The sequence below is a fragment of the Manacus vitellinus genome, unplaced genomic scaffold (genome assembly GCF_001715985.3).
Source record: "Manacus vitellinus isolate BGI_N305 unplaced genomic scaffold, ASM171598v3 scaffold_64_pilon, whole genome shotgun sequence".
Lineage (NCBI taxonomy): Eukaryota > Metazoa > Chordata > Aves > Passeriformes > Pipridae > Manacus > Manacus vitellinus.
This window is the reverse complement of record NW_021940718.1, coordinates 893,615-916,179: the sequence shown is the minus strand read 5'-3', so window position 1 is coordinate 916,179 and position 22,565 is coordinate 893,615. Positions and strand designations below refer to the sequence as shown.

The 22,565-nt window shown below is 57.5% G+C and overlaps 1 protein-coding gene across 1 annotated transcript; it reads left to right on the top strand.

Annotated features, from left to right (window-relative positions):
• Window positions 1-13,290: 13,290 nt before the first annotated feature.
• LOC108641484 (cortexin-1-like) lies at window positions 13,291-17,395 on the top strand. The gene is made up of 3 exons (XM_029963934.1): window positions 13,291-13,352; window positions 15,966-16,079; window positions 16,929-17,395. The coding sequence occupies exon 3, from the start codon at window positions 17,082-17,084 to the stop codon at window positions 17,340-17,342; it is 261 nt and encodes an 86-aa protein (XP_029819794.1). The 5' UTR covers window positions 13,291-13,352; window positions 15,966-16,079; window positions 16,929-17,081; the 3' UTR covers window positions 17,343-17,395.
• Window positions 17,396-22,565: the final 5,170 nt, after the last annotated feature.

Below are 22,565 nucleotides of genomic sequence, written 5' to 3'. Positions count from 1 at the left end.
CCAGCTGGTTTTTGCTGCTCTTCCCAAGCTGTGAAATCCGGGGATGCATCTGCTGGAGGGAGAGGAGCTGCTGAAGTGTCTGTGCCCAGAGCCAGCCCACACACAGCTGGAGCTCTGGGCACCCTCGGGGAGCTCTGCAGGGAAGGGTTTCCATGGATTTGGGCAGGGATCCATGCCAGGTCCGGGAAGCAGTGCCAGCTGTCCCTGAGGGAGCATCCCCACCCGAAATCTGGGATCTGAATCCGGATCTACACCTAAATCAGGGTGGGGGTGGAGTTCCCATCCCTGGAAGTGCCCCAAAAACCCGTGGATGTGGCCCTTGGGGACACGGGTGGCCGTGGCAGCGCTGGGGGATGATTGGACTCCCTGGGCTCGGAGGTTCTTTCCCACCTTTCCCATTCCCTGGTTCCCAGGTGCCGGGCACTCCTCAGTCCTTGCCGGTGGCTCCCAACCCCGGGATGTCTCCAAGGGAAGTGGAGTTGCCATGGGAATGGTGACTCACCACTTTTCCAGCGCCAGGAGCTGCTCCGGGAGCGGCTCTGACATTCCGGGGGCGTCTCCCTGTTCCCCCTCATCCCCTGGCTGCCATGGGATCTGGATACCATGGGATCCACCTGGATACTGTGACATTCACCTGGATACCGTGACATTCACCTGGATACCATAGGATCCACCTGGATACTGTAGGATTCACCTGGATACTGTGGGATCCACCTGGATGCCGTGGGATCCACCTGGATACTGTGGGATCCACCTGGATACCATGGGATCCACCTGGATACTGTGGGATTCACCTGGATACTGTGGGATCCACCTGGATGCAGGACTCAGTTTTCCCCCCCCTCCAAGCTCAGGGAAGAAAAGGGTTTCCCAGCTCTGGCTCCACCTGTTTTTCCCTTTAAACCCAGGGGGGTTTCCCTCTTTTTTCCTCATCCCTGTTTTGGTGCTGGGAGGGGGAGCTGGGGATGAGCCAAGGGAGTCTGGAATGTGGGGTGTGCACAGAAGGGCCTGAGGCAAAATCCTTTGGGATTTGAGGCTGGAATCAGGGGAAGGGGTTGAGGTTTTTGGGGTGGGAGGAGATGAGCTTTAAGGTCCCTCCCAACCCAAACCATGCCAGAATTCCATGAGATTTCCCACTGGGAAGGAGGGACCTTTCCCCCCTGTTATCCCCAAGCACTCAGGGCTGCTCTGTGGGGATTTGAACATTTTGAGTCTCTTCACAGCCCAAACCCTTCCCTGAAGATCTTCTTTGGCCATTTCCCAGTTTTCGGCCCGATTTGGCTGGAATGGGATCGGGATGGGATGGGATGGGATCCCTCTGTGCACTTTGCTCCTCTCTTCCTGCCCCACAAAATCATTCCTTAGGGATTTCCTCCTCCCTGGCCTTCCTGGAATGAGGGGATTGCTCCTTCCCAGCCCTCAGCAGGCGGAATTCTCCGTGTGGAACTCCGGCTCCAGGGAATTCCCGTGCCAATCCCTCATTTAGGAACGACTCCTTAGAGGGGGAAGGGTTTTTTTGGATGAGCTGGTTTCCAGCTCCAGCTCCACGGAGCAGCAGCTGCCCCTCCAGGTGCTCAAATCATCAACCAAACCCCCTGAGATGGTTTTTTTTGGGCAGGGAACGATTCCAGGATGATTTTCCTCCTTTTTTTCGATGAGATCCAAGCACTGGGAGCTCTCCCTGGGGCTTAGTCAGGCTCGTTGGAGGGATGAGTTATTGGGAATGTGTGGATTCTTCTGGCTGTGACTGTCCCTCCAAATATATATATTAAAAAAAAAAAAAAAAGCTTAATTAAGGCAAATGCTTTAAGAACATTTTTCTCCCCCCACACACACACCCACCCACGTTTTCCCAGAAAGCACAGGGAGGAAATTCCACCTTGAGAGGCTCTTCCTGGCACAGGGAAGCTGTGGCTGCCCCATCCCTGGGAGTGTCCAAGGCCAGGCTGGAGAAGAGAAGGTTCCAAGGAGACCTTAAACCCCTTCCAGGGCCTAAAGGGGTTCCAGGAGAGCTGGAGAGGGACTTGGGATGAGGGATGGAGGGACAGGACACAGGGAATGGCTTCAAAGTGAGAGAGGGGAAATTTAAATGGGATATTGGGAAGGAATTCTTGGCTGGGAGGGTGGGGAGGGGCTGGGATGGAATTCCCAGAGAAGCTGTGGCTGCCCCTGGATCCCTGGAAGTGTCCATGGCCAGGTTGGAGCACTCTGGGATAGTGGGAGGTGTCCCTGCCCGTGGCAGGGGGTGGCACTGGACGTGTTTTCAAGTCCCTTCCGCCCCAAACCATTCTGGAATTCTGGGATTCTCCCCTCCAACGCTCCTGAACCAGGACACACTCCGTGACGAGACCAGAACCCGGCGGGCCACAGGGCCCATCCAACCCCCGGGGTCTGGTGCCCCTCCCTGCCACCCCCCCCAGTTGCCACTGCATCTCCCAGAACACTTATCATTCCCGTTTCCCGAGGGAACTTCTCATCCCTCTCCCAGCTCATCCCTCTCCCAGCCTGGCAGCTCCCACAGCCCCGGTGCCCAGCCAGGTTGCCATGGCACCGGGATGTACCTTTTCCCTGCACTGCCATTATCCAGGGGTTTTTCCCATTGGGATGTACCTTTTCCCTGCACTGCCATCATCCAGGGGTTTTTCCCATCGGGATGTACCTTTTCCCTGCACTGCCATCATCCAGGGGTTTTTCCCATCGGGATGTACCTTTTCCCTGCACTGCCATTATCCAGGGGTTTTTCCCATCCCCGGGGCTCTTCCCTGCCTGGAAGCTCCCAGGGGGGAAGGAATTCCAGGGCTCAGAGCCCAGCAGGGCTCCAGCTCCTGGGGCCTGAGCTCCACGTGGGATCTCTGGGATCTCTGGATCTCTGGGATCTCTGGGATCTCTGGATCTCCAGGATCTCCGGGATCTCCAGGATCTCTGGATCTCTGGGATCTCTGGGATCTCTGTCACCTCCCTTGCCACATTTAGGGTTTCTCCCCCCCCCTCCCAAAATCCCTGATTCATCTTCTCAGCCTTAATTGCATCATAACCCAGTTTTTTTCCTGGGAATCTATTCCAGGATTGGGAATAGGAAGGGGCTGGAGGGGCTGGCACATGCCCAGGGGTACCAGTGCCAGTGGGAGGTGGCTCCCAAAATGTCACCCTACAAAGGGACCTCGTTGTCCAGAGCCAGGAGGCATAGGTAGGTCCTGGCAGGTCCAGGTGGGTCCTGGCAAGTTCAGGTGGGTCCTGACAGGTCCAAGCGAGTCCTGACGGGTTCAGGAGGGTCCTGGCAGGCCCAGGTAGGTCCTGGCAGGTTCAGAAGGGTCCTGGCTAGCACAGATAGGTTCTGGCAGGTTCAGAAGGGTCCTGGCTAGCACAGATAGGTCCTGGCAGGTCAAGGTGGGTCCTGATAGGTTCAGGAGGGTCTTGGCCAGCACAGGTAGGTCCTGTCAGGTGCAGATGAGTCCTGGCCAGCACAGGTAGGTCCTGATATGTTCAGGAGGGTCCTGGCAGGTCCAGGTGGGTCCTGGCAGGTTCAGGTGAGTCCTGGCCAGCACAGGTAGGTCCTGGCAAGTCTAAGTGGGTCCTGTTAAGTCCAGGTGGGTCCTGACAGGTTCAGGAGGGTCCTGGCTGGCACAGGTAGATCCTGGCCGGCACGGATAGGTCCTGGCAGGTCCAGATGGGTCCTGGCAGGTTCAGGAGAGTCCTGGCAGGCCCAGGTGCCCTGGTTTGCCAGGTGTCCAAGCTCACCCGAGCTGCCCTGGGCAGCTGAGCAGGACAGGCTGGAGGTGCCAGTTTGGAAGGAGAGTCAGGCCAGGCCCGGGGCCAGCGGGAACAGCTCAGCTGAGCATCACCCTGAGCTCTGCCACAGCTCCAGCAGCACTGGGTAACCTCCTGGAAAAGACAGTCTGCCTTGGAAAAGCAGTGCTGGAAGGCTGGAATCTCCAGCTGGGGTGTGTGGGGGCAGGAGAGGGAGTTGCAGGAAAAAACAGATATTTATCTGTTGTATTTATCTGTTATTATTTCCCTCTGCCCCTCTTTGTGCAGAACAGACAAATATTGTGTCTGAAGCGAGGCAAGAACAACAGCCACGAGCACAAGAGACACCCCAGCGACTCCAGAGCAGCTCCAACAGCTTTCCAGGTTCCTAAAATAAGCTGGGAACGGAGCAGACACGCGGGTGAGGGAAGAGGAGACGCTGCAGTGCCAACAGAGAGTCGGTGCCAGGAGAGCTGAGAGAGCTCTGCCACCAAATCACCAGGGAGGGGAAAGAAAATCCCAATTCCTGTCATTTCCTGGGAGCTCAGGGATGAGCTGGGAGAGGGATGAGCTGGGAGAGGGATGAGCTGGGAGAGGGATGAAGATTCCTGGGAGAGGGATGAAGATTCCTAGGAGAGCAGTGGCACTGGGGGGGTGGCAGGAGGGGGCACCAGACCCCGGGGTGGGATGGGCCCTGTGCCAGCGGGTTCTGTCTCCTCACGGATGTTCCTCGTTCAGGAGCGTTGGAGGGGAGAATCCCAGAATTCCAGAATGGTTTGGGGCGGAAGAGACTTGAAAACACGTCCAGTGCCACCCCCTGCCACGGGCAGGGACACCTCCCACTATCCCAGAGTGCTCCAACCTGGCCTTGGACACTTACCAGGTGAGGCAGCCGCAGCTGTCCCTGGACTTCCATCCATGCCCTCCACCTCAACAACCAGGAATTCCTTCGCAATATGGCCATCCTGCCTCCGATATTTTCTTAATATACTTTGATATTCAATATTTCTATTTTGACCTCCCACCTAAATTTTCAGTGGGAAGCCATTCCCTGTGTTTCTCCATCCCTTGTCCCCAGTCGCTCTCCAGCTTCCTGGAACCCTTAGACCCTGGAAGGAGCTCTCAGTTCTCCCTGGAGCCTTCTCTTCTCCAACCTGGCCTTGGACACTCCCAGGGCTGGGGCAGCCACAGCTTCTCTGGGAAATCCATCCCAGGGCCTCCCCACCCTCTCCCAGGGAAGGGTTGGAATTCCATGATCATTTTGATCCCTTCCAACCCAAACCATTCCACGATTCCACAGCTCTGAGAGGTGTTTGGTTCCCTCCTCCCCCCCTCCTCAAGGCATCACCTCCAGGAACCTTCTCATTCCAGATCTGTCCCCACCAGCTCTCCAGGGCCTCTTCCCACCCGTGTGCCTGTCATTCCCACAGGGAATGAGGCTGGAACACCCTGGAGCACGTCTGCTGTGCTCTAATTAGCGGGAATCATTAACTGGAATGTCCTTTTCCTGACTCCAGCAGTGTCAGTGCAGTGGCTCCATCAAAGCTGCCTTGTCAGGGGACAAGAAGGATCGTCCTGCTGGGATCACACGGCCATGGAATTATCCCTTGGATCAATTAATTACCTCAAAGTCACCCGGCAGGAATAAATTAACTCCCTTTCTTCCCTCCCTGTGGAGCTGCTGAGTCAGGAAGGGTGGCAGGGTGGGCACAGGGTGGGCACAGGGTGTGTGCCCTGGGGGTTCCCCTCGGATCCAGGTCCAGCCAACTGTCCCCAAATGTCCCTGCAGCCCCTTCCAGAGGTTCTCCTGCCAAGGGTCCCCCCCTGGCTGGGGCCGGGATGGGAGCACTGGATGGAAGATGAGAAGCTGGGATGGCTCCAGGAGAGGATGGGAAGGGCAAAGAGGTCCTGGAGCAACAATTCCAGGGGGCCAGGAAAGAGGGACAAAAATCAGGAAGAAACCTGGAGTGCTGGGATGAAGATTCCTGAGGTCTCCTCAGACAAGACCCCGGAGCTGCAGCGAGACCCTCGGAGAGGGAACACCCCCCTGGCTGTGGAAAATCAACCTCCAAACCCAATTCCTGAGGATTTCCACCAAAAGCAGCTGTTTCCTGGATGAGCCAGAGTGGAATGTCCCCTTCCCAGCTCCAGCCCATATTAGTGCAGTGGCTCCATCAAAGCTGCCTTGTCAGGGGACAAGAAGGATCGTCCTGCTGGGATCACACGGCCATGGAATTATCCCTTGCCTCTGACAGGATCCATGAATTACTTCAGGAACAAATTAACTCCCTTTCTTCCCTCCCTGTCGAGCTGCTGAGTCAGGAAGGGCAGGGTGGGTACAGGGTGGGCACAGGGTGTGGAAAATCAACCTCCAAACCCAATTCCTATGGATTTCCACCAAAAACAGCCGTTCCCTGGACGAGCCAGGGTGGGTTCCTGATGGGAACAAGGAAGAGCCAACACGAGGCTGTGCCCCCAGTCAGTCCCCCCTGGAATCTCTGCAGAGGGACAAAGAGCACCGGGGGACACGGGAATGGTGACATCCAGCAGGATCCATCCAGGCCTTTGCTCCCACCGGCCAGGCCAGGCCAGGATTTGCTGTCAGAGCCCCCAAACACCTTCTTGGATCCCCACCAGGAGATTCCTTGTCCTTGTCCCACCTTCCCCCTCCCCTGCTGCCTCTGGAAGTGGCTGTGCCAACCCCAGCCCCACGGCACGAGCCGAGGGAAGCAGCATCCAGGAAAAACCACGGATATTTCCGCGGGCCCGGGTGACACGGGGACCCCGGGACACAAATCCCTGTGGCCACCTTCCCTTGGCAACACATTAATCTGCTCCCAGGGAGTCCACAGATAAAGGGAAGCATCCCAGGAGCGGCTCTTCCCGAAAGGAATTTTGTCACCAGCAATAAATTGCTGGAGGATTTACATTCCTGCCTGCCCCAAAAACCCGGCACGCCGAACGGTTTGATTTGTTCCAACCCTTTAAAGTCCCTTGATTTAAAGGCTGCTGAACTATCTTTATTTTCTTAGCACGTTATTAATCCAGGCTCTGGTGTGCAGGAGCCTCCTGGAGCCTGTTGTTTGGGAATGAAAGGAGGGAAAGGGCGGATGGAAGGGAAAGAAAACCCAGCTCGGTGGAACTTCAAGCTGGGAATAATCGAATTGTTCTGTCCTTCCTCGTGCCTATGGCTCTGACCACGTGGGATAACTCAGCTCCAGAGCTCCCAGGGGGCTTGTGGGAATATAGGGATGTGTCTCATTCTCCTCAGCTCCTGGAATTTGCCAACCCAGCTCCGAGGTCAGGGCAGGAACTCGCCGAGACTTCACCTGGAGCACCAGACAAGAGGAGGCTCCAGGCCTTGGGGTGGTTTGCAGCCTTTTTTTGAGGCACAATTTAAGGAATGTTCCCCCTCCCAGCAGTACCTCTGAGCCCCGTTGGGGAGAGGGAGTTTGGGGTTTAATCAGGATTTGTGCCACACAGTGTGGTGACACCTCACCAAAACTCCCAGCTCTGGAGTCCATCCCGCCCATCCCAAAGGGGCAGGGATCAGAACCTGGGAAGCTGGAGGTGACAAATAAGCATTAAAACATCCCACAAAAGGACAACAAATGGATCTTGCAGCGTTTGGGGGCAAAACCAGCTGAGATTCCACCCTTTGCTGGCTGAGAACAGCGAGCAAATCCCCCCCTCCAGGAGCTGTCCTGCCTTTAACCTCCCTGTCCCTGGGATCTGGGAAACGACTTCAGCGACTCCTTGGCTGCCAAAAAAAAGGCTCCCAGAGAACATCTGCTGCGGAAAACGAGAGCCCTTCATCACCTCATTAGCGAGTTCCCCCGGGGGGGAAGGAGAGACCGGAGCGACCTTTTCGCAGCTGCTCCGGCTTTTGTCGTGCCCTGAGCAGGGACTGAGAATTTTGGGAGGCAGGGAGGTCACCCAGCCCCGGGCTGTGGGAGTTTTTCCAGCCCTTTTCGGGTGGGTGTTCTCAGCCAAGGTGAGCTGGGACGGCTTCCAGAGGTCGGGATGCTGCTGCTGAGCGGGATGGGCCGGCGGGAATGGCGCTGGAGCTGCTCTCTCTCCGCGTGTCCTGAGGCCACCAGAGCTCTGGATCTCGACCTCCAGGCACAACAGAGGTGCTTCCACCACCTTGGAGGCCTCCTGAGCTCTCCTGATGGCCTGAGGATTCCCCTGAAGACCTCCAGACCTCTCCCGATGGCCTGAGGGAATCCTCCCCGCTCCAAACTTTTTGGTCTCTGACCTGCTTCGTGCTGCCTCTTCTCTCCCATCCTCTTCCCTAATTCAGGGTTTATCTCCCTGCTCCGGGCTGTTTATCCCTGGAAGTGCTCAAGGCCAGGTTGGATGGATCCCAAATTTAGGATATCGTGCTCAAGCCCGGGAGAGGGAGAAATGGCTCCCCTGGGGCTTTGTGGCCACACTTCCCCCCACACATCCCCTAATCACACTTCCTCTAATTCCCTAATCCCCTAATCCCAAGGTTTAATAGGAATCTTTCCTACATTTTTCGAGGCCCAGGTGGGAAGTCTCTTGGGTTTGGGGCTGGATAATTAACAGGATTACAGACATGGAGAGGGGCTTTTCACACGGGCAGGTGTTGGCAGGACCAGGGGGAATGGTTTGGAACTGAAGGAGGAGATATTTAGGTGGGATATTGGGAAGGAATTCCTGCCTGGGAGGGTGGGGAGAGGCTGGGATGGAATTCCCAGAGAAGCTGTGGCTGCCCCAGCCCTGGGAGTGTCCAAGGCCAGGTTGGAGAAGGGAAGGTTCCAAGGAGACCTGAGAGCCCCTTCCAGGGCCTGAAGGGGCTCCAGGAGAGCTGGAGAGGGACTTGGGACAAGGGATGGAGGGACAGGACACAGGGAATGGCTTCCCACTGAAATTTAGGTGGGATATTGGGAAGGAATTCCTGGCTGTGAGGTTGGGGAGGGGCTGGGATGGAATTCCCAGAGAAGCTGTGGCTGCCCCAGCCCTGGGAGTGTCCAAGGCCAAGTTGGAGCACTCTGGGATGGTGGGAGGTGTCCCTGCCCACGGTGGGGATGGGACTGGATGAATTTTTAGGTCCTTCCCGACCCAAACCATGCCAGGATTCTCTGGCTGTGCCAGCACTCGGAGCTGACAGGGCCGTGAACTCCGGAGGTGCCGGAGGATCCGAAGCACCAGGATTCCCCTCCTTAACTCCTTAACTCCTCCAGGGAAGCTGCTGGAGCCAGGAGAGGTCACACCACCTGCAGCTCTCAGAGGACAGGTGGAGCCTAAAGCATCACTCACAGAACAGCTCTGCAGGGCTCCGGGCGGGAATTAACGGGAATTCTCCGCTTGAGCAGCGGAGCCGCTCCGGGTGAGCCCAGGGAAGGACACTCTCTTCCCTCAGAAACGTGTCCTCAGCCCTTGGGAAGAGGGCTCAGGGGCAGCTCCCGGGACTTCCCAGGAAAAAAGGGGTGGGAGGTGGATTTATGGGAGGGATTTGGTGCCTCTCGACCAGATTTTCCCAACCCCAGAACCATAAAAGTTGGAAAAGACCTCCCAGATGGAGTCCAACACTCCTCCAAGGCCACCACTAAACACCAACCCACGTCCTCAAGAGTGGCTTTTAAATCCCTCCAGGGCTGGAAAACCCTTTTTCCAGGGAGGAATTTTCCCTTTCCCAGCCCTGGCTGGGGCTCGGCCTCACCATAAATCAGGAGCTGATTTTCCTTAATTGCCATTGGCAGGTAAATTAAACCCTTTAAGGGCCCGGAACCCTCAGGAATAACGAATATCTTTGCCCTGAAGTGAAGCCTCCAAGGGTGTGTCACTGCAGGATTTTCCAGTGTCACTTTGTCAGCACTCCAAAAAAAAAAAAAAAAAAAGGGAAAAAGAAGAAGTGCTTGGATCCCTTTCCCAGAGATTTATGGCATTCCAGAGGTGAATGGATTTTTGATTAGAGGAGCAGTTGGTTTGGGTGGTTTGTTTTTTTTTTTTGTCTCTCCCAAGTGGTGAGATAATGCTGGACCTCATTGAATTATCCAGGAGGAACAAATTCCCTTCCTGTCTCCATCCCTCCCTCCCTGCAGCACTAAATCCCTGCTCTGAGGTGCAGCCAGGATCCATATTCCCAAATGCCAGAGGGACAGGACACAGGGAATGGCTTCAAACTGAAAGAGGGGAAATTTAGGTGGGATATTGGGAAGGAATGTTCCTCAGGGAACTGGTATCCCAAGTTTCCCTGAGGACCATTCAGCTTTTTGGGGGATTTAAAAGAGGGAAAAGTCTTCCAGCAGGAGGATTTCCTGCAGCTCTGCTGCCCTTCCTGGGAGAGAGGGAGGAGTGGGAAGCTCCCAGCCAACCATTCCCACAGGCAGATGCTTTGGAATAGAGCCTTTGGGAGAGGGGAGGAATTTGGAGATGGAAGAGCACAGAATTCCAGCATGGATTGGGTTGGAAGGGACCTAAAATACCATTTCATCCAGGTTGCTCCAACCTGGCCTTGGACACTTCCAGGGATGGGGTAGCTTCTCTGGGAAAGCTGGGCCAGGGCCTCACCATCATTCCAGGGAGGAATTCCTTCCTAATCTTCTTCCTAATTTCTCCTGAGACCCTTTGGAGGTGCCTGGAGAGACCCAAAATTGGGACAGAAGCCCCTCTGGCACAGCTCAGCACCGGCCCTGCTCCTCCTGGCTCTTGCTCAGGGCAAAGACAAAGATCCCATTGATCCCATTGATCCCTATCCTGGAGACAATTCCAGGCAGGAGAACCCTGCCCGTCCCAGGCCATGGATCTGCTCCTGGAGAGCAGCTGAAGGGAGATAAAATCAGCAGGAGGTCATTGAAATGCAGCCACGGTTCCCAGTGGGAGCAGAGCTGGGACCAGGGGAGAGGAGCAGTGGGAGGGAGGGAAGGAGGGAGAGAGGAATGGAGGAACGGATGGATGGATTTATGGATGGATGGAGGGAGGGAGAGATGGATTTATGGATGGAAGGATGGATGGAGGGATGGATGGATGGAGGGAGGGCTGGATGGAAGGATGGATGGATGGAGGGAGGGATGGATGGAGGGACAGATGAAGGGATGGGCTGGCTAAACTGGGCTGGAGTGGACTGGGCTGGGCTGGGCTGGGTTTTAATAGCTTGGGCTCAATTGGAATGGACTGGGGTGGGCTGAAATGGACTGGGCTATACTGGGCTAAATTGGGGTTAGGCTGGACTAGGCTGGATTGGCTAAACTGGGCTGGAATGGACTGGGCTGGGCTGAGCTGAACTGGACTGGGCTGAGCTGGAATGGACTGGGCTGGGCTGAGTTGGGAATGGGCTGGACTGGGCTGGATTGGCTAAACTGGGCTGGAATGGACTGGGCTGGGCTAGAGTGGACTGGTTTGGGCTGGAGTGGACTGGGCTGGGCTACTGGACTGGGCTGAGCTGAACTGGACTGGGCTATACTGGGCTGAGTTGGGAATAGGCTGGACTATGGGATTCGGGAGCATCCCAGGGATTCAGGAGCATCCCAGGGATTCAGGAGCACCCCAGGCTGTGGGTCTGGACGGACACACACCCGGGAGGATCTCAGAGGGGCAGAGATGCAGCCCTGGGGATTAGAGGGGGGGTTATTTTTTTGGGGAGGGGGGGCCACAGGGACCCCGGAGCCGCAGGGGGGGGCGGGCAGGCTCAGCCCCCGGCCCCTCGCTCGCTCTCCCACGGTCTGGTTTTCCCCAGGCAGCGGCTCAGGAAACTTCTCCCGGCTCCAGTTGCTGCGCTCCACCTTTTATTCTAATCGCTCCCGCATCGCCATAGGAACCCGCTCCAGCGGGAGCCAGGAGCGGCTCCTTCCCGGAGCGCTCTTCCCCCGGCATGCAAGGCATGGAAACCGGCATTCCAGGTACTATCCGTGCCCCTCTGGAATGCTCCCGCCGCGGGCACTGTGAGGAGGGGGGTACCGGGGACCCCCCACCCCTCCCGGGCTCGGGGTCCGGGATATCTGCTGGATGTTGTCCAGTGTGGGTGGAGAGGGCGGGAGCGCGGGATTTGGGGTGGGAAGAGCCTTTTCTGGGGGGTCTGGATGCTCTCTGGGTGGTTTGGGAGCGGCGGGGAGGAGGGGGGGGTTTCCCGTGTGTGCCGGGATGAGCAGGGAGGGGAAGGGTCCTGCTCCTGGCTGGGCTTCCCCGGGAGGAGCAGGGATTCCAGAGCCTGGGATTTAGGGGGAAAACATCCCTGCTTAGCTGGGATTGGGCTGAACATCCCCCTTGGGCCGAAGGGTTGGCCCTTTCTCTCCCAAAAACGTGGATGGGACATCCCTGGCACTCGGGGGGAGGGGGATGATCCACCTGGCATGTCCCAAATTATTGGATCCTGTGGAGCTGCCAGGCTGGGAGAGCCTCTCCAGGGCGGCTCCATGGCTTTGGAGAGCTGCTGGAGGGGGAATTGGCATTCCTGTTATCCACAGGTTTAGCAGGAAACCGGCCAAGCTCCCACATGGGGGGTTTGGGGGTCAGACCCGGAATGCCGGTGCTGAGGTGGAAGGTGCTGGAAGAGGGATGTTGGGAGAGGGGTTTGGAGAAAATGAGGGGATATCTGGGCACCTGAGGGATCCTGCTGAGCCTCAGGATCTTCCTGGGGCATCCAGGATGTCTCCTGGAGCCCGGATCTCCTCGTCCATGATGACAGAGAGGGGCCGAGGGGATCCACAGAGGAGCCCCTGAATCCTCCTGTGGGCATCAAACACCCCCAAACACGGGCTGTGGCACCTCAGGGAGGGCTGGCACTGCCTGGCCAGGGGTTGGCCTGGTGGGATATGGGAGGATGAACCCCTGGGAAGGTCGGGAACAGCCAGGCTGGAGGTGGAAAGGGGTCTCACCCTCCCTCCCTGGGCACCTCGGGGGGCAGGAGGGTCTCTCCCTGCCAGGGAGGGTCGGTGGAGGGGGCAGTGCCAGCTCATTCCCTGGCAGCAGTAAGAGGGAAGCTGGGGAGGGGAAAGGAGGGGGACTTTCCCAGGGAATTGCATTCCCAAAATGGGAAACAACTTTATTCCTGGCTGAGGAAGGACAGAGGGGAAGGCCCCAAACCAGCAAACCTGAACCTGGGGCAAGGAGAGGAGCAGATTTCCAGGGAAAACACAGCTTGGGGAGTCACAGGAAGGTAGGAATACGGGAATAAAGGAATGCAGGACGAGAGGAATACAGGACAACAGGAATACAGCCAGTTTGTGACAGCTGAGCCCTGTTTGCTCCCAGCTCCAGGGTGCATCCCATAAAAAGGTGCCAGGAGGTCCCAGTGTGGGGCAGAACCCCCTGAGGACAAAGTGCAGCCCAAATTCCAGGGGTTTTTATCCCGCTGGGAGTCGAGCTCCCCCCGGCAGAGCCCCTGCCTGAGCTCAGCCCAAGATCCAGGCTCGATCCCAGCAGGATTCCTGGGCTGGATCCAGGAGCGACGTTGACTGAAAAAGGCAAGGAATTCCTGCAGGGAATCTGGGAGCTCCTGTGGGAGCAACAGGGTGACCAGGGAGGCACAGAGAGAGGCCTCCATCCCACCTGGGACAGACAGACAGACCCTCCTGGGACAGACAGACCTTCCTGGGACAGACAGACCTTCCTGGGACAGACAGATCCTGGCTCTGGAGGTGAAGGGGAAGGGGGGAGGGAGCTGCACCTCCCAGCAAAGCCTTTTCCCATCTCCAAGGAGCTAAAACTCAGGAATAGAAGAGAAGGCTCCAGGGAGACCTTCCAGGGGTTTATAAGAAAGGTGGGATAATGGTTTTGGGGCTAAAAGCAGGGAGATTCCTGTTGGAGATCAGGAGGGAATGTTTTATGAGGAAAGTGGGGAGAAGCTGGGATGAAACCATTCCCTGTGTCCTGTCCCTCCAGCCCTTGTCCCAAGTCCTTCTCCAGCTCTCCTGGAGCCCCTTTAGGCCCTGGAAGGGGTTTAAGGTCTCCTTGGAACCTTCTCTTCTCCAGCCTGGCCTTGGACACTCCCAGGGCTGGGGCAGCCACAGCTTCCTCTGGGAATTCCATCCCAGCCCCTCCCCACCCTCCCAGGCAGGAATTCCTTCCCAATATCCCACCTGAACCTTCCCTTTTCCTTTAAAACCACCTCCCCATCCCCAATTTTTTTTTCTACAACCACCTCCCAACACCCAAAGCTCCCCCTGCTGCCTTCCCTCCTTGGGGCTCCTGGGTTTTCCCACTCCCAGGTCAGAAAGCTGGGATAATCAGGAATGTCTGGGAGCATCCAGGGAGCAGAGGCTGTGCCCCCTCCCTGCTGCCAGCCCAGAGGTGCCCAGAGGTGCCAGGGAGAGCCCTCCCTTCCCGGCCAGCTGGATCCCTCCTCCTCCAGCTCCGTCCCCGCCGCCTCCTTGTTTGGAATAAACATCTCGTTAGGTCCCGAATTACCGCGGAATTCGTGTTTCACAGCCGGGAAAAGCTCGGCCCAACCCCCTGGAATTGTTGACAGGGCTCCTCTTCCTCCGTGAGCGCCGTTTCCTCGCTCGTGTTCTTCTTTTTAGTTACTAAGGGAACATGAATCTTAATAAAACTCCATCAAATGTGCCTGAAATAACAGCTGCCTTCAGCCCACTGCCTGAGCACAGGGCTGGGGCTCGGCTCAGAATTCCTGGGAAATTCAGATTACGGATCCAAAAGGTCTTTGGGGTTGGAAGAAACCTTAAAGATCATCTTGTTTCCATGGGCAGGGACACCTCCCACTAGCCCAAGGTGCTCCAAACTGGCCTTGGACACTCCCAGGGATGGGGCAGCCACAGCTTCTCTGGGAAATCCATCCCAGCCCCTCCCCACCCTCAGCCAGGAATTCCTTCCCAGTATTCCATCTAAATTTCCCCTCTTTCACTCTGAAGCCATTCCCTGTGTCCTGTCCCTCCATCCCTCATCCCAAATCCCTCTCCAGCTCTCCTGGAGCCCCTTCAGACCCTGAAAGGGGTTTAAGGTCTCCTTGGAACCTTTTCTTCTCCACCCTGGCCTTGGACACTTCCAGGGATCCAGGGGCAACCACAGCTTCTCTGGGAAAACCTTTTCCAGGGCTTCCTGATTCTTCCCACAGCAAGAGGGAAATCCTTTCTCCTGAATACTCCGGGATATAAAACCAGGGATACTGTTGAGCAGAAAATTTTGAATTTTGTCCTGAATGTGCCTCTTCTTCCCGGGATTTGGGATGGGAGCCAGCTGGGCATCTCCAGCTCCAAATGATTTATTGGGCTTCGTTGTCCAAGGATTTCTCGCAGCTCCAGTGCCAGGATCCCCCAAGGGGAATTTTCCCAACCTGGATGTGTCCATGGGAAGCACCAGGGGAGGTTTAGGCTGGATGGGTCCTGGTATCTCCCAGAGGGGCTTTTGGGGGTTTTTTTCTGGAGTTTCCACAGCACTGGGAGCACTCAGGCTCTGGGGGCTGCAAGGGGGGGATTGGTGGGGGTGGTCTGGAAAGGTTGGTGTGGATGTTCTCCTGGAAAGGTTGGTGTGGATGTTCTCCTGGGGAGATTGGTGTGGATGTTCTCCTGGAAGAGTTAGTTGGATGTTCTCCCAGGAAGGTTGGTTGGATGTTCTCCTGGGGAGGTTGGTTGGATGTTCTTCAAATGATGTTGGTTGGATGTTCTCCCAGGAAGGCTGGTTGGATGTTCTCCTGGAAAGGTTGGTGTGGATGTTCTCCTGGGGAGGTTGGTTGGATGTTCTCCTAAAGAGGTTGGTTGGATGCTCTCCAAAGGAAGTTGGTGTGGATTTTCTCCCTGGGAGGTTGGTTGGATATTCTCCTGGAAAGGCTGATGTGGATGTTCTCCAAAGGAGGTTGATTGGATATTCTCCTGGAAAGGTTGGTTGGATGTTCTTCTGGAAAGGCTGATGTGGATGTTCTCCCAGGAAGGTTGGTTGGATGTTCTCCCAGGGAGGTTGGTGTGGATGTTCTCCCAGGGAGGTTGGTGTGGATGTTCTCCCAGGGAGGTTGGTTGGATGTTCTCCAAAGGAAGTTGCTGTGGATGTTCTGGAAAGGTTGATTGGATGTTCTCCCAGGGAGGTTGGTTTGGATGTTCTCCTGGAAAGGTTGATTGGATGTTCTCCAAAGGAGATTGGTGTGGATGTTCTCCCAGGGCTGCCGCCGTGGATTTTCTCCCGCGTTACCTCCCTCCAGAGCTGCCAACTCCAGATGTGCCTCGTGCTCCTCGTGACCCCCAGTGACTCCCCAGCCCTCTAACCCCCTCTGCCCTCTCTGTCCCTCTGCTCTGCCCCCCCAGCCCAGGAAAGCTGGACCCTGGAGACCTTCCCTCAGTGACGTGGCTGCTCGGACACGGCCTCCCCCTGCTCCTGCTGCAGTAGCAATGCTAGTGTGCCCACGGAGCTGCAGTGAGGTGGGTGCCCTCCTTCTCCTCCTGGAACCAGCCCCTGCTGCTGCCCAGCCAAAGGGAGGACAGCTGGACACGTGTCCCTCAGCAGGAGGGAGCACTTTCCGACCTTGTGTCCATCCTCTGACTGCAGAGTGAGGGAATTTTTGGTGGGAATTACCTGGGGTTTGGGTCCCTCTCCAGAGGATTTCTGGGGATTTGGGACTGGACAGACAAGTTCTGCACCAGTGCCCTGCACTGCCCACCCACCCCACGCCCTTGTGCCCCTCGCGGGTGGCTTCTCGAGCTTGCTAAAAAAACAGGAATCCCCTTGGGAGCTTCCCTGCCCTTCCCTGTGCCCGTTGCTGTGTCCTGAGGCCAATTCCTGCTCCCTCACCACCTCTGCTTTCCCATGTGCAGTTCCTCCTCCCTCACCAGCTCTGCCTTCCCCATGACCAATTCCTTTCCCCATGGCCAATTCCTTTCCCTGTGTCCAATTCCTCTCCCTATGACCAATTCCTTTCCCTGTGTCCAATTCCTTTCCCTGTATCCAATTCCCTTCCCTGCATCCAATTCCTTTCCCTGTGTCCAATTCCTTTCCCTGTGTCCAATTCCTTTCCCTGTGTCCAATTCCTTTCCCTGCATCCAATTCCCTTCCCTGCATCTAATTCCTTTCCCTGTGTCCAATTCCCTTCCCTGTGCCCAATTCTCTTCCCTGCATCCAATTCCTTTCCCTGCATCCAATTCCTTTCCCTGCATCCAATTCCTTTTCCCCCGACCTTTCCCTCTTTCCCCATGGCCAAATCCTTTCCCCGTGCCCAAATCCTTTCCCCGTGCCCAACCCCTCCTCCCTCACCGCCTCTCTTTCCCCTCCAGGATCTCTGGGCTCTGGCAGGAGCGCTCCCCGCGCCGGTGCCCATGGAGTGAGCGGTGCCCGGGGGTGAGCGGGCACAGCAGGACGCTGAAGTTTGGCTGCCCCGGCCCCGCCAAAATCCCTCCCCGTCCCTCCCGCGCCCCCCGCCCTCTGCCATGAATGATGCGTCGACCATGGATTATGAAAACTGCTCTCCCGCCGTCCCTGGTGAGCACCCGGCGGGCGCCGCGGGCATGGACGCCGAGCAGAAAACTGTCTTTGCCTTCGTCATCTTCCTCCTGGTCTTCTTGGTGATGCTGATGGTTCGCTGCTTCCGAATCCTGCTGGACCCCTACAGCCGCATGCCCGCCTCCTCCTGGACCGACCACAAGGAGGGCTTGGAGAGGGGCCAGTTTGACTTAAATGCCCTGGTGTAGAGGGCAGGGCTTGGGGCGAGCCCGGGCGCTCCCCGTGCCCCCAGCCCGGGCCCGGCCCCCCTTCCCTCCGCGGGGATGCTCCGGGCACCGCGGCGCTGAAGCTCTGGGCCGGGGAGACGCGGCGTGTCGGGGGTGGGGGGGAGTTTTCTAGGGGTTTCTCTCTTTTCTAAGCACTTTTCGGTTCTCTCTTTGCAGCCCGGGAGGGAGGGATGGGGGGTCGGGGGGCTGAGCCGGCTCCGCGCGGTGCCCGCCCTGCCCGCGGGGCACGAGGGGACGGGACGGGGCATGGCGGGACCTGCCCTCGGCTCTGCCCGGTGCCACGGCAGAGCTCTGACCCTCTCCCCTTCCTCCTCCTGCCCCTTCCCAGTCCGTCCCCCCCGTCCGTGTCCCCCGGGGAGCGCTGCCCGTGGTCCAGCGCGCGTGTGTGTGTGTGTCCCTGTAGCTGAGCTGTGTCCGTCGGGGGGGTTTCCAGGCACCAGACCCAAGTGCTGGCTTTGTTCCTCTCCGCGTGGCAGCCCCAAGAACCCCCCCTACAAAAGGAAGGGGAGGTGGAGACCCCCCGTGTGTGTGCAGCCCCCTTTTTTTGGGCCTCCAGCCCCGCAGCCGCTCTTTGCTTCCGCGGTGCCCCGTCCCCGCCCGGCTGGTGACGGTGGCCCTGGGCGAGGTGCAGCCCCGCCTGGGTGGCCCTGCTGGGATTCCAGGAGGGATCAAAGATCCCACACAACACCTGGGAGATGCTCCTCAGCCAGCCCCGGCCTGGCAGCCCCCCCCTCCCGGTGCCCCGTGCCCCGTTCCAGCAGGACCTGGGTGGCCTCTCCGTGCCCAGGGGGTCGCTGGGGGTGGCTGGCCCTTCCCTGGCCGTCCTGATTTTGGGAATCCGAGGGGCTGTGGAAGTAGATGAGGGGGATCAAGGCTGTTTTCTCCGTGCTTGGGGAGCAGGGGTGCTCAGCTGGCCGCGGGGTGGGCTGTGGCCGTGGGCCAGCAGGAGGGTTTGGAGGAAGGGATTGGAGCCCACGGGGGAGAGAGAAGCTCTGCCCCCTCCATGGAAATAAAGCTGCACTGTGCTAACCCCACCCAGCTCCAGCTCTGCTCTTTGGTGTCCCTCAGGTCCTCGGGGGAAATCCCAAATCGTGGGGGGCTGCCCCATGTCCAGGGGGAGATCCCAAATCCTGGGGGTTGCCCCATGTCCAGGGGGAGATCCCAAATCCTGGGGGACTGCCCCATGTCCCAGGGAGAGCCCAAATCCCGAGGGCTGCCCCATCTCCCAAGGGAACTCCAAATCCTGGGGGCTGCCCCATATCCCAGTAGAGACCTCAAATCCTGGGGGGCTGCCCCATCTCCAGGGGGAAATCCCAAATCCTGGGGCACTGCCCCATCTCCAGGGGGAAATCCCAAATCCTGGGGCACTGCCCCATCTCCAGGGGGAGACCCCAAATCCTGGGGGGTCCGACACAAACCTGTCCCCCCACTCGGAGCCCCGGGAGCTGTTGGAGGGGCGGTCGGAGCCCCCGGGCCCCTGTTTTCCCTGTTTCCCCTGTTTTCCCTGTTTCCCCTGTTTTCCCAGCTCCCAGTGCTGCTCCCGCTGCCCCCGGGAAGGTTCGGGGGGTCCCTCCCGGTGGCCGATGCGCGGTCCCGCCCTGCCCTCTTGTGTCTGCAATGGGAAGCCAGGAAGAGTTTCCTAAAACCGGGAACATCAGCCTGGAAGGAGGGTTGGAGCCGAACTCAACCAGCCGGACGCCGACCCGACAGGCGACCCGATCAGCGGCCGAGCTGTGCCACCGCCCCCCGTCCCCTGCTCGGTGGCAGGAGGGGTCCTGATCCTGCCGGGGGTGCACCAGGGGCCGAGGGTGGGCGCGGGACAGGCGGTGACATCGCTGGCCCCTCCCCGGGCAGGGTATCCTCTCCATCCCCTCCATCGTCTCCATCCTCTCCATCCCTTCCATCCCCTCCGTCCTCTCCATCCCCTCCATCCTCTCCATCCCCTCCATCCCTTCCATCCCCTCCTTCCCCTCCATCCCCTCCCTGGCCCCTCTGGCAGCACTTTTGGTGCCTCTTTCATCCTTGTCATGGTCCCTGTCCCTCCCTCAGCCCCGCAGCAGCCACAGGCTGGGCACAGACACCCCTTCCCCAGGCTGGCACCTCTGGCATCACCCTCATTCCACTCCCCTGCCTGGGAGAGGGAATCATGGAATCGCAGGTTTGGGGTGGGAGGGACCTTAGAGCTCATCCATGGGCAGGGACACCTTCCATCATCATCCCAGGGAGCTCCAAGCTGGCCTTGGACACTTCCAGGGATGGGGTAGCCACAGCTTCTCTGGGAATTCCATCCCAGTCCCTCACCACCCTCCCAGCCAAGAATTCCTTCCCAATATCCCACCTAAATTTCCCCACTTTCACTTTGAAGCCATTCCCTGCGTCCTGTCCCTCCATCCCTCGTCCCAAGTCCCTCTCCAGCTCTCCTGGAGCCCCTTTAGGCCCTGGAAGGGGCTCCAAGGTCTCCCTGGATCCTTCCCTTCTCCAGGCTGGACAATCCCACCTGTGTCTCCACAGAAGCTGCACGTTGGGGCTTGGATGGATCCTCCCACCCCCACCAGCCCCACCCCAAATCCGTGCTCAGATAAGGAAGAAACACAGACCCACTTATAACCCAAAATAATTTTATTGTTGCTGTTGCTTCTGATACAAAAAAAAAAAAAAAAAAAGGAATTCCACAAAGAGCCACCTCTCTGTGCGGGACAAGGGGCACAAGGTTTTGGGTTTCCACACTTTTCCCCCCTTTCTCCACAAAAAAAACCAAAACCAAAAAAACAACAAACCAACCAACCAGCAAAAAATGTCAATACAAAATTAAAAAAAAACCAAAAAACAACAACAAACCAAAAACCAAATCAAAACACCACCCCAGAGAGGAAGGAAGGAAACCTTGAGCTTTTTCATTTGAGATTTTTTTTTTTTTTGGCTCAACACACACACACAAAACCCAGCTCTGCTAATTTATAATTATTAATAGGTTTGGGTTTTGGTTTTGCCTTTTTTTTTTTTTTTTTTTGTTAAAAAAAAAAGCACCTGTTGGAAAACAAAATGAAATAAAATGAAACAAAATAATAATAAAAAAATAAAATAAAAAAAAATAAAACCAAAACCAACAAAGAAAACCATCCCAAACATCAGGCCACCCATCCTGTCACAAGCTCTGGGGGGGGGGGAACTCTTGTAAAATCCAGAGTCTGGAGCTGCAAAAGAGTTTTCAAGTTTGACTTCAGCCCCCAGTACAGTAAACACACACTTCCCCCACCCCCTGGGGACCAGGAAAATCCCACCCAATTCCCAAAAAAATAATAAAAACCCCCAAAAGCTCCAGGAATCTGCACTCCTCCCGAGGCCCAGGGAGCAGGACTTTGGTGGTTCTCCATAAATATGAGGGGTGGTGGGGACAGTGCAGCAACGCCGGCGAGCCCGATCCAGCCCCGGCTTCCCGGAGCTGGGAGCACCTCGGGGCTGGGATAAGGTAGTTCCGTGTGAATTAGCACCTTTTGTCCATTTGGGAACTGCAGAGAGAGAGAGGTTCATGCAGGATTTAGGGAATGGCAGCACAGGGAAGGACATCCGGAGGGAGGGGAGGAGGAAAAGCCCGGCTGGAATCACGGGGGGAAGCAGGGAGCCCTCCTGCCTCTGGATTCCTGTTTTCCACACCCTCTGGAGCGCATCCCATCTGCAGGAACCAGAGACTGTCCATCTCTGGGGCCACCTTGATGGAGGGGACAACCAGAGGGGGGGGACTCCTGGTCAGGGGGATGTGGCCACAAGCACCGGAGTCGCACGGACAGAGCGGCTCCGAGCCCAGGGTTCTTTTGGAAGTGGCTGTTCCTGCCTCTCACCCCGTCCCCATCTTGCTTTTCCCGGGATTTTCATGGCTGCTGGCCATGGAATGTGCCCCTGCAAAGTGGGATGTGCATCTTCCCAAGCCCTCCACCCCTCTAACATGGGAAGCATCCCGGTGCTCTCTGCCGGGATCACGAGGTGCTTCCCACCGGCTTTGTCCAACCACACCCAACCAGGCACTTCAATCCCTCTGCCTTTCCCCAGAGCTCCTCCTCGGGAGGACACCTGAACCCCTGGACTTGCTGGAGCTCTGGGAAAGCCCTTCCAGCTCCACACTTGTCCAGTCTATCCTGGTGGGAAGACCTGAGGTGTCCCAACAGGAGCCTGTGGTCCCACGGCCTGGTTGCTTTGGGATGGGAGGGGGGCACCCTGAACTGGCCTTTTTGTTCAGAGGGGACCTTTGCTGCTTGAAAGAGGAGCCCCAAAAGCACCAGAGGAATCTCAAAGGGATCAGAGGAGCCCCCAAGGACCAGAGGAGCCCTAAAAGCACCAGAGGAGCCTCAAAAGGACCAAAGGAGTCCCCAAGGACCAGAGGAGCCTCAAAAGGACCAGAGGAGCCTCAAAAGCACCAAAGGAGCCCCCAAAGACCAGAGGAGCCCCAAAGGGATCAGAGGAGCCCCAAAAGACCAGAGGAGCCCCCAAAAGACCAGAGGAGCCCCAAAAGACCAAAGAAGCCCTAAAGGGACCAGAGGAACCCCCAAAAGGCCAGAGGAGCCCCAAAGGACCAGAGGAGTCTCAAAAGGACCAGAGGAGCCCCCAAAGCACCAGAGGAGCTCCAAAGGGATCAGAGGAGCCCCAAAAGCACCAGAGGAGCCCCCAAAAGACCAGAGGAGTCCTAGGGGCACCAGTGGAGCCCTAAAGGACCAGAGAAGCCCTAAAGGGACCAGAGGAGCCCCAAAAGCACCAAAGGAGCCCCAAAGGGACCAGAGGAGCCCCAAAAGCACCAAAGGAGCCCTAAAGGGACCAGAGGAGCCCCAGAGGGACCAGAGAACATGGAGAAGACAGCGAGAGACAGAGCACAGCCAGGGCAGGGATGGGATGGTTTCTGCAGCACCATCCTGACAACGCAGAAGCAAAGGAGGAACGAGAGCTGTTGGGAAAGGCACTGACACCAGGCCCTGCCAAAGCTCCTTCCCAAGCTTTCCCCAGGCCCCCCTCACATTTCCCGGGCTGTGGGGTGGGACATGACCATGGAGGCACCCCATGGCACCACCCTGCCAGCTTGGACAGTGTCTTGGTTGCAGGAGCCAGGAGGGAGCTGAGCAGGGGGCGGGGAGTCCCTGCCGGCGAGGGGCTGGAACCTTTGGCGAGGTTTGGAACCCTCGGCAAAGCTCCCGGGAG

Coding starts and splice junctions, on each gene's coding strand:
- LOC108641484 (XM_029963934.1), top strand. CDS start 17,082: ATGAATGATGCGTCGACCATGGATTATGAAAACTGCTCTCCCGCCGTC.